Below are 13,697 nucleotides of genomic sequence, written 5' to 3' on the forward strand. Positions count from 1 at the left end.
CCAAGAAGGCCATCTTGGCTGGGTTAGGGGCTGCCAGCTGTAGGAGAGGTTGTGGGAGCAATGCTGGATGGGGCTGGAGAAGGGTCCCAAGAGAAGCTGGGAGTGCATTGGGAGCATATTGCTCATTCTAAGGAACAATACCAAGGCCTGAGAGGATCTCTGAGAAGCCCAAGAAGATGGCCTGTGGAAAAGGCAGCTTTCAGAAGCCTGACAAAACACACCAACTGGCATTAGCCAATGTGCACCAGGAAGAACTGCAACCAGCAGCAGCTCAGTGAAAAGACCTCTACCCTTTCCCTCACCCTGCATGGGCCCTGGAAGGTCCAGAAGCAGCTGAGCATGAGCAGGAGGAGGTGGGGTGAGATGGGGAGCAGAACAAACCTCCTCTCCTTCCCCAAGCTGGTCTCTGAGCCACACATAGGTTAGGCATGAGCTGAGTGTAGGGCGGGGGTTGGGCGGTCTTTGAAGTGAACGCAAGGTGAAAGTTTTGATTTAGGCTGAGCTGAATCTTCCCTCTGTATGACCCAATGTAGCCAGAGGGATCTGGTCCATCCGCTAGAAGGAATCATAACCTTCCGTTTATCCACAACATTTTCATCCACCTGCCTGGGTAGAGTCTACAACTTCACATTTGTTTCCTGTCCCCTCCTGTTCCCACAAATTGGAAAGGGCTTACCTTGTGTTCTGTTTTGAACATCACTGTGTTTTGAGGGCAGGAGCCTCCAGATTGAGCACATCAAGAGAGCCACACCCCGTGAAGATTGTTAGAGGACAAATTAAGCCCAAGACATACCCAAGATCCTAACCCAGACAGAGTATTGGGGGCGGGGCTCTGGAGATGAGAAAGGTGAAGGAGGCCAGGAGGTCCTGTCCCAGATGGTGGTTCCCAGTCTGGGATTGGACTCGGCAGGAGGTGACAGCCATGGGCCAGGTTGTGGTGTCCTGCCTCCATAAGCAAGGCTGGTCTTGCCCTGTGTCCCTGTGGGTCCTGGCCATATCCAAGGAGGTGTTTAGGCAGCTCCCTGCTGCTGATGGTCCAGCTCTTAGAGACCTCAATCAGAAGTATGTGCTGCTCACAAAGGCCACTCCCGGGCTGGAAGTTCTTCCCTTGGCCTCTGTTTCCTTCTCTGAGGGCACTGATTTGGGAGACCTAGAGGGAGCAGAAGGCTGTCATTGGCTGCCCAGGAATTGGTCCCATGACAGTGTCCCTCACCACCCCCCTCCTCGAAGTAAGGGGAATCTGAACTAAAGCCAGCCAGATGTCTGTGGTTCTGGAGGACTCCATGTTAGCCTCTAGGCAACAGTGGATGAGTGATGAGGTGGAGGCCTGGGCATATAGAGTGAGTGGCCAATGTGAGACCCAAGTAGTGGTTTCAATGCAAGCAAGCAGCTCACCATGGGTGAGGCCCCAACTCCAGGTCCTGGAGGGTGTCTTTCAGGCCCTGGCCACGCGTCTCTGGCAGCAGGGTGCAGAGCAGGCCGGCCACGATGGGGAGGCTGCCGTAGATGAGCATGGGGAGGGCAGCGTGGTACTCTCCCAGCAGGATCACAAGTGGTGTGAGGATGCCCCCGATCCGTGAGAAGATGCCCACCAGCCCCATGCCTGTCTGCCTGGGGGAAGACCAGGGCAAGCTAAGTAGACCTGGGCCCAACTCTGGGCCTCAGCTTCACCCTAGTATATTTCCTCGGGAGAGCCCAGACCTCAAAGATCTGCAGGGTCTCCAGCCTCACCCGGCCCATCCAGCATTCCTGCTCTCTGCTCCTGCCTCCAGCCCTGCTCCCTGCCTGCTACACCCCTGCTCGCTTGTCAAGTCTCAGGTCGCAGGCTGCACATCCTTACCACCCTCCCACCCCAAGTGCTCCTTCTCTGTGGCCATTCATTCTTAGATGTGTCCCATATTCCTGTCCCGACCGCCAGGGCATGGCCTACTTGCCTGTCTGTCCTCCACCATTCTGGGGACAATTTGAGGGCTTGGGCTAGATTTCTAGTTGTCCTGGACCCTGCCCAGCACTGCTGCCCCAGAGCCAGCCCTGTCAGCTATTTGTGGAATGGGGTGAGGGCCAAGGAGGGACAGCCAAATCAGTGTCTCAGTAGCAGAGGAGCAGGAGTCACACTGCAGCTCTTACCGGAGGATGGTGGGGAAAAGCTCGGCAGAGTACACATAGGAGATGGTAAAGGCGGCAGCTGTGGCCATCTTCCCCACCACAGCCAGCATGGTGACCACCACGGGCAGATCTGGCAGAGGGTAGACAGCCCCATCACCTGGGCCCTGACACCGGCCCCATCCACTGAAACTCCCCACCCCTTCTGTACCCAAACCCCAGGAAAGCCTTTACTCCTGGAAGCAGAACAATGGCCACTGGTCTAGCCCCTGGCAGCCAGTGGGTGAGGGGGAATGGGGGTGAGGGATAGCCAGCCCTGGTACCTGCTGGGATGAAGATGATGATGATACACATAAGGCCACCCAAGACCAAGGTCCCCAACTGGCTCCACCTGCGGCCAAACCTCTGCATCATGAAGATGCTGGAACAGCGGGCAGGCACCTCAACGGCTCCAAAGATGAGCTGCGTCAGATAGACGTCCAGGCCAAAGTCCCCCACTTGGAGGCTCAGGCCGTAGTACCCCAGACTGTCCACAAACCTACAAGGTAATGAAGGGTTCCCGTCGCTGCTGGGTGATGAGACACCACCCAGAGGGAGAGCCTGCCTTGGTTGGCAGTCACAGCAGGGGACACTGGCACAGCCAGGGAGAGACCATCCCAGCCAAACAGCCACCAGCCCACCCCTCCACCCCTCTGCCAACACACACCAGGCAGGCTGCAGCCTTGTGGTTCTGTCCTCGGGCTCTGGGCACTCACCAGACACAGAAGATAATCAGGGTCACCTTCCGGAGCTGGGGGTGTCTGAACAGATCCAGGGCACTCCCTGAGGGGCCTGTCTTCTCTGGGACCAGCTGGGAGGAAGAAGCAGAGTGAGAGGCCAGGCAGGAAGGTCCGTGTGGGTCTGATTCTAGGCCTGGGCCTGGGCCTGCTGGAAGTACCTGGTTCATGAGCTCCGGGGAGAGTTTCCGCCTATTGACTGAGGCTGCCTTCTGGATCAGTTGTATCGCCTCGTCCATCCTCCCATGGGTCAGGAGCCAACGTGCAGATTCTGGCAGAGCCCTGTGGGTCAGCAACTGCTATGACCTTGGGGCCTGGAGTCCTAGGGAGCTTTCCATCTTGTTCCAGTGCAAACTGAACCCCACACCCAGCTGTGACAGGCTCCCTCTCCCAGACTCGCCTCTGACTGTCCTATGAACATGCCCCCCAACACAACTAACCTGGGGGGGCATGCTCCTGGCATGTATTTTCCTCACCAGAAGTAGAAGAACAGCAGTAAGCCAGGCGCAGTGCCGGTGATCTGAAGGAGCCTCCAGTTGCGGAAACCGTAGGCGAGTCCCGCAAGCACCATCTGCCCGAGGGAGAAGTTGCACTGGGCCAGGACCACGGCCTGCGTCCTCCATGAGGGCCCCACCCATTCTGTCACTGTGGGAATGGAGAGGTTGAGACAGGGTTAATCCCTGCCATTCACTCCCCATTACTCCTAGATGCCACCATGTGGGGGCTGGGCCTCAGTACCAACACAGGAAGCACCGGTGCGACCACTTCAGATGTGGGGTACCTGAAAAGACCTCCACAGGCCGTTCGGGGCCATGGCCCTCCCAGGCCCCTGGGCCTCACCCTATGGCTGAAGGCTCCAGGGCCCAGACACTCACGTAGGGTGACATTGCTGAAGCCAAATCCAGCGATGGCAGTAGCCACAGCAAAGCGCAGGGCCATGTAGAGCTCAAAGCTGGGCACAAAGGCTGTGGCCAGGCCGATGAGGGTGAAGAGGAGCAGCTGCGCCAGGATCGTGGCCTTGCGGCCAATCCTGAGGAAACAGGGCAGGTCTGTGTGGAGGGTCCCTCCCGGAAGGCATCTGAGGAGAAGGCCGCAAGGGGGCCCAGCCCTGTCCTGTGGTCTCTGTCTGAGGGAGGAGACGTGGCCCTTCCCTGAGCCCCATTTGAGGGTAGGGGGAAGAGGGCCTCGTCCTAAAGGCCAGTGTGAGGGGCATAAGGGGGAATTGGGCCTGTGCCAGCACTGACGAGCTTGCTAGGCAGGGAGCGGGCAGGGCAAGGTTCTTACCGGTCGCAGAGGGGCCCAAACATGAGGGTGCCAACAAGGAGCCCAGCCATGAACACTGACTGTGTGGTGTCCTTCAGGTGCTTCCGATCACAAACCAGGTTGAACTGAGGGAGACACAGGCAGATGTGAGTCCAGGGGCCGCACAGAGGGCAAGCCCTACACCACCTAGCCCACTACAAACCCTTCAGGGCAGGAGCTCGTGGTTCCCAAACTGTGTACTGAGGCACTCCAGGGCACCATAGTGAACTCACTGAGCATGGCAAGGCATTTCAGGTTTTAAAGGGAAATACAAGTTGACATCTCTCTGATATCACACAAATTACTAGCTCAGGATAGTTCACACTTTCAACGTGAGACCACACTACTTTCTTTCCAATGACATCATATCTATGTGAAATCTGACATCATATCTACAGAAAAGTGCTTTTGGCAGTTGCTGTGAAAGCAAATGTCACCTGAAAATCAATGTGGAAGAGAAAGTGAGGGCGGCAGTGTTTAAGGACTGAGAAGTTGTACAATGCCCAGTAAGTGCATACATCCTATCAGTAAGTTATTGTATTTAAGAATAAAATTAAAATATTTTTTCTGTCAACTTATGCATTTATTCCAAAAAATAACTACTAAGTCATTAGGACATAAACACTTGTTTGAACTTAATGACTTAATACCTAGAGCTGTTAGGCATTTCTTTTGGCCTGGAGATGCCATGTAAAATTATTGACACACTAAGGATGCAAATTTTGGGACCCTGTGACAGACCATTAATTGCTGCTTCTTAACAAATGGGGCCGCTTCCCCATAGCCAGGGCAGCCCTGGGACACACTTGGGTCTTTCCATGTTTTTCTACCTGGCTGCAAAATCCCCCTGAAGTACCCACCATGCACAATCAGAATCCTAAGGAGCCCTCACACATGCCTTGAGGAAGGCGATTAGGACAGAGGAACACACACACACACATGTACACACACACACAGAGGGAGGGAGGGAGAGAATGAGAGAATGTGCAGGTGTGAGAGAGAGAAAGAAAGAGACACAGAGTATGCTAATCCACCCAAGACCTATTGAGAATCCCACAGCCTGAGAAACCAAGAGGAGAGGATATTTGGGCCCATACCACTGTACACACGTCAGCTGTATGTGCACTTGACTCACTTGACTGACCCCCACCCCACGGGGTTTGTGGGCCCCTCAGGGAGTCCCGCCATGCCTCTTGAACACAGCCCAGTTCCACACACAAATGTTTGTTGGGGAACTGTCATGTGAGCTCTCCTCCAGCTTCCCAGCAGCAACCACTGAGCACTCACCCTGTGCTGGGTGCTTGCTAAACACTTTACATGCATGATCTCACAGAATTCTAATAATAATCCTTCACTTATTATCATCTTCCTGAGAAAGGAGAGGTTAAGCAGCTAATCCTAGGTCCCACAGCTGGATGGCAGCTGGTAGAGTTGAGACATCTCTCTTGCCCTAGACAGGGAATGAATCTGAGTGAAGGCTAAGAGGATGTCTGCTGAATTAATGAATAAATGAAGGCATAAACTAATACCTACAGCTAGCTAATTAACCAATCATCATCAGTTAAATAACTTTTAGCAAGAAATTAACCAGTCCAGGAATTACCATTGTGCTCATACTTCTGTTCTCAAGGACAACTGTTAATTTTCAAGAACTTTCAACATGTATCAAGTGATGAACTGATTGCCCCTGGGAATGAAGTAGGGAAGGACAGGGGACTTGAAATTGTTGCTCCAGCCAGTTCTATCCTATTTGGTTTTTGTCTAGCAGCCACAGATTGCCTTTGTAGGAAGATGGCATTTAAAATAACTAATAATAAAGGCCTATCGTTGCCAGGCTCAGGAGTCAGAATTGAGTGGCTTTGTGTGACCTTGAGCCTGTTAGCCCATCTGTCTGTGTCTTGGTTTCCCACTACAAAATGTGAATAAAATATGCTATATAGTATCACCTGATATAATGAAAGGAACTAACATTTGTAACATGGTTAGCTCAGTGGCTATGTCACAGGAAGCTCTCAGCACCTGTTATCTAGGGTGAGGCTGTGCTGGCCTGTGTGCTCACAAAGCTCTCAGCTGGTGGCAGACAGCTCAGACACAAGGGAGTGAAGTGCCCTGTGGGCATGAGCATCAAGCCTTGGAGTCTTCTAAGGCTGGCACCCCTGGTCAACAGCCACTACCTCTCTTCAGTTTATATACCTGCTATGACATTAAATCCTCATTCTAACCCCATAATGGCTTATCATTCCCTTTGTGCAGCAGCAAAGGCTGAGGCTTGGAGAGGCGCCGAGATATGCCTGAGCTCTCGTGGTGTTGTCATGTTGCAGGTGGTAGAGATGAAGAGGGCTCCAACTTGGGATGCCAGTCATCCTCCCCAGCCCTAACACCCACAGTGGATGGTTCTGTCTGCAGCCTGCCATGGTGGTCTGCAGAATTCCGCCCTCATTTCTTGAAGCATACCCCATCCTGGATCCCTCCCCTATTCTAAAACCCTCAACAGCTCCCTTTGGTCTCTAGGAGAAAGCCCAAATTCCTTAGCACTATATCTAAGGCCCTTGAAGAGCTAGCTGTTGCCTATTTCCCAGCCTCTTTTGCCATGTCAGCATTCCTAAATATGCCAGGCATTTTCATGCCTCCAGACCCCAGAAATGGTTGTTCTTTCTGCTTCCCCTTCCCTCCTATTCCTACTTCTTTGGTCCCTGGACAGATCACATGATTGTTGCTATTCATTGATGGTCTTCCCACCTTCCCATTCCAAGGTCCACGTAGACAGAGGAGTCATTTTTTTCTTTTCTTTTTTTTTTTTTTTGAGAAAGCGTCTCCCCAGGCTGGAGTGCAGTGGCATGAATACGGCTTACTACTAGCTCAAACGATCGTCCCACTTCAGCCTCTGGAGTAGCTGAGACTATAGGCATGTGCTACCATGTCTGGCTGATTATTGTATTTTTTGTAGAGATGAGGTCTCACTATATTGCCCAGGCTGGTCTTGAACTCCTGGGCTCAAGTGATCCTCCTGCCTCAGCCTCCCAAAGTGTTGGGATTACAGGCATGAGCCACTGCACCCAGCCCATTTTTTTTCTTTTACCAAGGGTGGACACCCAGCAAATGTAGGTTGAAAAGGAGAAACATATTCTGACCTTCAAGAGCACACAGCCTATAAGGAAATATACTTTTTTTCTTTTCAAATTAGTATTGTTTGCATTTAAGTTTAAATATGAAGTCACCATTTATAATAAAGAAGCTCAGGTGTCAGCTCAGAGAGGGTCCTCTGGGTCAATGGGCAGAACCCTTCCTCATAGATGAAAACCAGAGATAGAAGATCTCACACCAAGACAGCTGCACTCTGGAACCAAGCTTGGGATTATCATGTGGTGCAGGGCACAAAGCGTTCATTTCCTTGGGAGTCATAGTCTTTGGAAGAGTGGGGGTAAGGAGAGCATGTTAGGGTAGAGTGAGAGGCCCAAGGTCCAACCGCAATGCCAGCACTGTCTAGGAGAGAGGTCCTGAGTGCCGCCATGCCCCAGGGAGAAGCTGAGGTCAACATCAAGTTTGAAATATTTAAAGTAAATACAAAACTATTTCAGCAATGCAGACCATTAAGGGTGCTGTTGTGAGCAATGATGCCATTGGTAAAACATACCGATATCCTACACAACAAACAAATTTACATCTGAAAATGTACCAACTATTTCTAACAACTATGTGGTCACGGTTATGGTTGGTGGTGAGCCATATGCTCTTGGACTTTTTGACACTTCTGGACAAGAGGGTTATAAAAGATTACAATTGCTAAGTATCCACAAACAGATGTATTTCTAGTCAGTTTTTCAGTGGTATCTCCATCCTCATTCAAAAATGTGAAAGAAAAGTGGGTGCCTGTGATAACTCACCACTGTCCAAAGATTCCTTTCTTGCTTGTCGAGACCCAAATTCATCTCAGAGAATGATCCCTCTACTCTTGTAAAACTTGCTAAGAACAAAAAACAGAAGCCTGTCACTCCAGACTGGCCTTGGACTGGAAGGCTGTTGAGTATGCAGAGCATTCCGCACTCACAGAGAAGGGCCTAAAGAATGCAGTTAACCAAGCCTCCAGAGCCAAAGAAGAGCCTCAGGCGTGTGCTTCTGTGAACATCTCTCCAGAGCCCTTTCAGCTCAGCTTGTGTCGCCATCACACTAAAAGCAAGGTTTAAGTCAAACTAAGAATTAAAATTAGGCCAGGCGCAGTGGCTCACACCTGTAATCCCAGCACTTTGGGAGGCTGAGGCGGGTGGATCATCTGAGGTCAGGCGTTCGAGACCACCCTGGCCAACATGGTGAAAACCCACCTCTACTGAAAATACAAAAATTAGCCAGGTGTGGTGGTGCATGCCTGTAGTCTCAGCTACTTGATAGGCTGAGGTCAGAGAACCACTTGAACCCAGGAGGCGGAGGTTGCAGTGAGCCCAGATCTTACCACTGCACTCCAGCCTGGGTGACAGAGCAAGACCCTGTCTCAAAAAAAAAAAAAAAAATTGAAGTTCATTCTCTGCAATAATGACAAATGCCTAATCCTACCAACATATACTCTTGCAAGACAAGGCTCATAGGTATGGTTCCCCTTCCCCATCCCAATACTAGTTACTTTTGAGTCATTGTTTATTGTCAGAAAAGTGATCAGTACTCATTTGCTTTGTTGCTTCAAAAAATTTTTTTTGTTTGCTTAAAAGCAAGGCATGCTTGTGATGACTCTCTAGCACCCTAATGCTAATTGTTAAGCTGCTCCTTGGTTCCCCTTGAGAGTAACATGGGACATCTTCGTGCTGTTTTTTTGTTTGTTTGTTTTGTTTTTTTGCGGGTGTTTGTGTGTGAGGAGTTTATTTTTTAGTCTTTTAAAAAATTGATTAACCAGTGGACAGTCCTTAAAGGGAGGAGGACAGATTGATTCCACATTCCACTTCCTAGATCTAGTTTAGAAAACACATTCCCCACCTGCCTCATTTCATAACACAGTCCTTTCTGAAAGCTGCCTTTTGTCTCCACCCTTGGGTGTTTGATGAAACTCACTAATGTGGGTGGAGTCTGCCTTGCCCTTCCTCATTTCTTGCACTATATACGTGACTGTAACTTTTAAGAAAATTTGCTATTTGCTGATTTATTTTTCGAAGTTAATTTCCAACTTCTTTCACTGATAAATGAAGTATTGCACCTTCTGAAATACACTAAATGGAGTGAGTTCATAATCTGAAAAAAAGTCTTTCCTGACATTCTCTCATATGCTTAGCATAAATGTGCAGCTTAAGAGTGTGTGACATGGTGTTCCTAGAACGCAGCTGAAGACCCAGCATGTAGAAGAAATGTGAGGGTGATGCTATGTATAAGACAGATGTCTATAGAATGATAACACCCTCTTTCAAGTTATGGAGGTCTGCTTCATCGAGGAGCTGAGGTTGGAGAAGGGATGGGGAGAACACTTAAGAACATGGGAAAGAATCAAAGGACTCCCCTTGTTTCTGTTTTGCATTTGAGGAACCTTCCAACGGCCAATGGAGTCTCTCTAGTTTAACAGATGTCATGAATGAAGACTCTTCCTAAGTGTTAACAGGGATGTTATCGGCTTATTTTGCAGTTTCCAATTGCTAAAAATGTTTAGGTAATTTTTTTCCACCTTCCGCAAATCCTAATTATTACCTTAGGGTTAACCAATGCTTTCTCATGTGGTAATTCTCTGTGTATGCATTCTTTTCAGATGTGTCAAAAACCAAAGAACAGAGGTCCCAAATCCTTGAAAACATCCATCTAATTCCTATATCCCTGCCCCTCCACCCTGACCCCATTGCTGGCACACCCACTGCTCCCCAGACATCCTGCCTGCTTCCTGCTGCCAGGCCTTTCCTGTGCTATTCTTATTCTCTGCCTGCAAAGGCCATCCCCTCTTCTCTAGCAACATTTTTCTAGTATCTTGGTGCCCAATTCACACATACCACCTCCTTCAGAAAGTTGCCTGCCCATTCCCCCCCACCAGGAGGAAGCAAATTCTGGGCCTTAGAACCCGCCCAGCCCTTTATTCCTCTGCAAGGGGCCCAGACCTTTCCTGACCACTAGAGGAACAAAGTACCTTTCCCCTCTGACTTCCCTGCACAGTTAATCCTCAGGGGCCTTTGGCTGAATACGGTTGCATCAACAGTCCAGCATGGGGTGTGAAGAAGGCCTAGAGTAGTCTGTGAGCAATCTGGAAGGTTTTCTGGGCTTTGAGAATGATGATATTTGGCCAGGTGGGCAGAGAGTTTAACACATATAGGCATATCACAACACGTTAGGGCTGGTGAAGGCTGGGACCGGTCATGGATGTCATGCTGGGGAGATGATGGAGAGGACAGTAAGGGTCAGAAGGGGATAGGCTGGCCAGCCCCAGAGCCTGGGAGCATGCATAGGCTCCCTAGAGCTCCCTGTGGCGTGGGGTGGGGGAGAGTTGGGAGAAGGACAGGCAGGACATGTCCGCAGGCTGCCAGGCTTCTGGGAACAGTTTTATGGTCACATATTAAGAAGTGAAAGTTAAGCTTTGGTTAACACATTGGTCTCTGACAACCTCTAAAAATAAATACTTTTTCAGCCATGGGGTGGGGGAGAAGTGAATGTTTAATCCCAGATTTTCCACCATAAAGAAGATGAGAATTATACAGATCCCCTCAAGCACCCATGCCCCTCAGGTTTCTGGACTATCTGTGCTGCCTCCCACTCCTGTGGGAATCTAGACAGCAGGTATCTGGCATGGGAGCCCCAGCTCCATGATCAACTCACTGCATTGCCCTGGCTAAGCCATCTCCTCATTCTGTGCCTCAACCCCAACATCTGGGAAGCAACAGAGTGGGACTGGATGCTTTCAGAGGGCCCCTCTTGCTCGGAGGTGGCTAGGATGGGAACTTTTCTGCCTGCGTCTCTCCTAAAAGAATGAAGTTAGCAAGAATGAATGCTTAGTTATCCACAGGACAAGTCCTAGAGTCCTGGATGTTCTCCAGCGTCTCAAGGGCAGGCTGGCAGAGACCTAGAGAGAAAAGCTGAAAGCTTTGAAGCCCAGCAAGCAGGAAGGCAGTGAAATGGACGGGGAAAGGGATGGCATTAGAGGGTTAGGAAAATAGGAATGTAGGCAGACATGCAGGGGCAGACTGAAAGACAAAGAGAACTGGACAGACAGATGAGCACACTGGGTAGAGAAAGTCACAAAGATGGGAAAAGAGGAGAGGACACCAACTGGGTAGATAGCCAGAGACAAGGAAAGAGAGGGATGACAAAAGGATGGGCAAAAAATGGACAGATGGGCAGACAGACAGAGAAGATGACAGACAGACGGGTCAATAGGCAGAGGACAAAGAGGAAAATGAGATTGACAAAATGAAAAACATACGTGCCCATGGTTGACCATATGGGCATGGGGCAGATACAGAGCCAGTGACTGAGGGCGAAGAGGCAGGCACAAGACCTGACAGACCCACAACTGGTGGAGAGACCAGCAAAAGGACAAGCCTACCTCATTCTTTAGGGATGGGAGCCTGTTCTCAGGATATTCCCAGCCCGTATCACAAGGCTGCGTCTCATTGAAGCGGTGGCTGAGGATGTCCTGCAGGCTGGCATTGGCAGGGGGTGGCCGGAACATGAGGCAGGGCTCTGGGTGGCCTGCAGTGTCCAGGGGCACGCTCAGTGCCAGCTGTTCAGCAGCACTCAGGTTGAAAGTGTGGTTCTTCACCCAGGCCACTGCACAGTGGTGGGGCTCATCTAGGACCATGAAGACATGGGCAAAAAAGTAGAAGGGAGACAGGAAGTTGAGAACACACAGCAGGATCAATAGCTGTATCTGGAAGCGACCAAAGTCACCTATTTCAGCCAGGACCTGGACAAATTGAGCCATGTATGCCAGTCACCATCTCCTCAGCCTGGAGACACTAGGGTAGCTCTGTAGCTTGGCTCTGGGAACTTGCTCCTCTGGGCAGTGGTGATAGCTGCATTAATGTTTAATCCAGCCTTGCCCTGCTCCACCTGTCACTCCTCAGCCCCCTAGGTGTGAGTGACTTGGGAAGGGTAGAATATGATGAAAAAATAGTCCACATGGATGAAGTTGGAAACAATCATCCTCAGCAAATTAACACAGGAACAGAAAACCAAACACCATATGTTCTCACTCATAAGTGGGAGTTGAACAATGAGAACACATGGACACAGGGAGGGGAACATCACATACCAGGGCCTGTCAGGGGGTGGGGGACAAGGGGAGAGAGAGCATTAGGACAAATATCTAATGCATGTGGGGCTTAAAACCTAGATGATGGGTTGATAGGTGCAGCAAACCACCATGACACATGTATACCTGTGTAACAAACCTACACATTCAGCACATGTATCCCAGAACTTAAACTAAAATAAAAAAAATAGAAAAATAAATAGTTCACTCCAGCTTATATCATCTGAGGATGTTTTGACTGTGTAAACGATACAGGCATCACAAGAGGAACCAAGAGTACCTTGTCAGGCCTAGCACACAGGAGTGAGCTTAGCCAAATGTTAAGATGGCTTACAGCAGCCAGCCAGCCCGCACCACCTCTAATTGCATATCCTAAACAATTCATACTCAACTCAAATGAGACAGGTAGATGGGTCAACCAATAGGCAGAGGTAAAACCACTATAGTAAAACCCTGAGAGTAGTTGCAGCACTCAGAGGGACACAGAATTCCCTTCTAGGGACAGCCCACACTAGGCAGCATGGATAAGTAGGAGAGCAGCAAGCACCTAGCCTGCAGATAAACTTTGCCAGCAGCCAATCTGGCCTCTTGATCCTGATGATTTTTCTCTCCTGTGGGTGTCTGGTATGCGGTGATATGCAGTACCTGCCAATCCTAGGAAGCAGCATGCAGGCCAGGAGCCCCACCAAAAGCACAAGTGCACTGTCTTTTCAACATCAAAGACAAACCAAGAATACAGAGCAATGGCAAAGCTACATTTTGAGCTCTGCTTTAATCAAGAAGGAAACCATTAACACACTCTAAAGATGAAAACAAATACAAGTACCTCAGCCTCCCTGAGCAATGTCAGTGACAATGAACACAAGACAAAGTATGCCTCCACCACAGCCCACACACACACCACGTGCATACACATATACATGTCTGCTTGTGTATGCGTAAGAAAGCATTTTCATGTTCTCAATTTTGAACTATTTTAAGGGATGAGCAGAGGAACATCGCTGAAGGGAATGCAAGGAAGCAAGGTTGTGCAGGGCAGCCCTGGCCACCTGACTGGCACAGCTGCTGGTAGCCTGTTAATCAGTCAGCCTGCAGTACAGGTCAAGGCAGGGCAGACAGTGGAGGGCAGAAGCAAGGCCTGACATGCTGCTCAGGGAGCATACTTTGCTCTTTGCCCCACCCCAAGATCTCCCACCAGGATCACCACTGTTCCCAGCTCTTTTTTCCTTCACTTAGCTTCCTTGAGTGTTCTTATTCTCAGCACTGTCTCTATTGAATTTCCAAGAAAACAGTTGATACCAGTCACCACT

The 13,697-nt window shown here is 49.9% G+C and overlaps 1 protein-coding gene across 1 annotated transcript; it reads right to left on the bottom strand.

Moving 5' to 3' along the window:
* Positions 1–761: 761 nt before the first annotated feature.
* On the bottom strand, positions 762–12,140 carry SLC22A13 (solute carrier family 22 member 13). Its single transcript, XM_003256864.3, has 10 exons — positions 11,680–12,140; positions 4,164–4,267; positions 3,755–3,909; positions 3,356–3,524; positions 3,041–3,161; positions 2,859–2,953; positions 2,427–2,641; positions 2,128–2,236; positions 1,396–1,611; positions 762–1,150 (listed from the first exon to the last, which is right to left on the bottom strand). The coding sequence occupies exons 1-10, from the start codon at positions 12,055–12,057 to the stop codon at positions 1,057–1,059; spliced, it is 1,656 nt and encodes a 551-aa protein (XP_003256912.1). The 5' UTR covers positions 12,058–12,140; the 3' UTR covers positions 762–1,056.
* Between the last annotated feature and the right edge of the window lie 1,557 nt (positions 12,141–13,697).

This window comes from Nomascus leucogenys, chromosome 4 (assembly GCF_006542625.1).
Source record: "Nomascus leucogenys isolate Asia chromosome 4, Asia_NLE_v1, whole genome shotgun sequence".
Classification (NCBI taxonomy): domain Eukaryota; kingdom Metazoa; phylum Chordata; class Mammalia; order Primates; family Hylobatidae; genus Nomascus; species Nomascus leucogenys.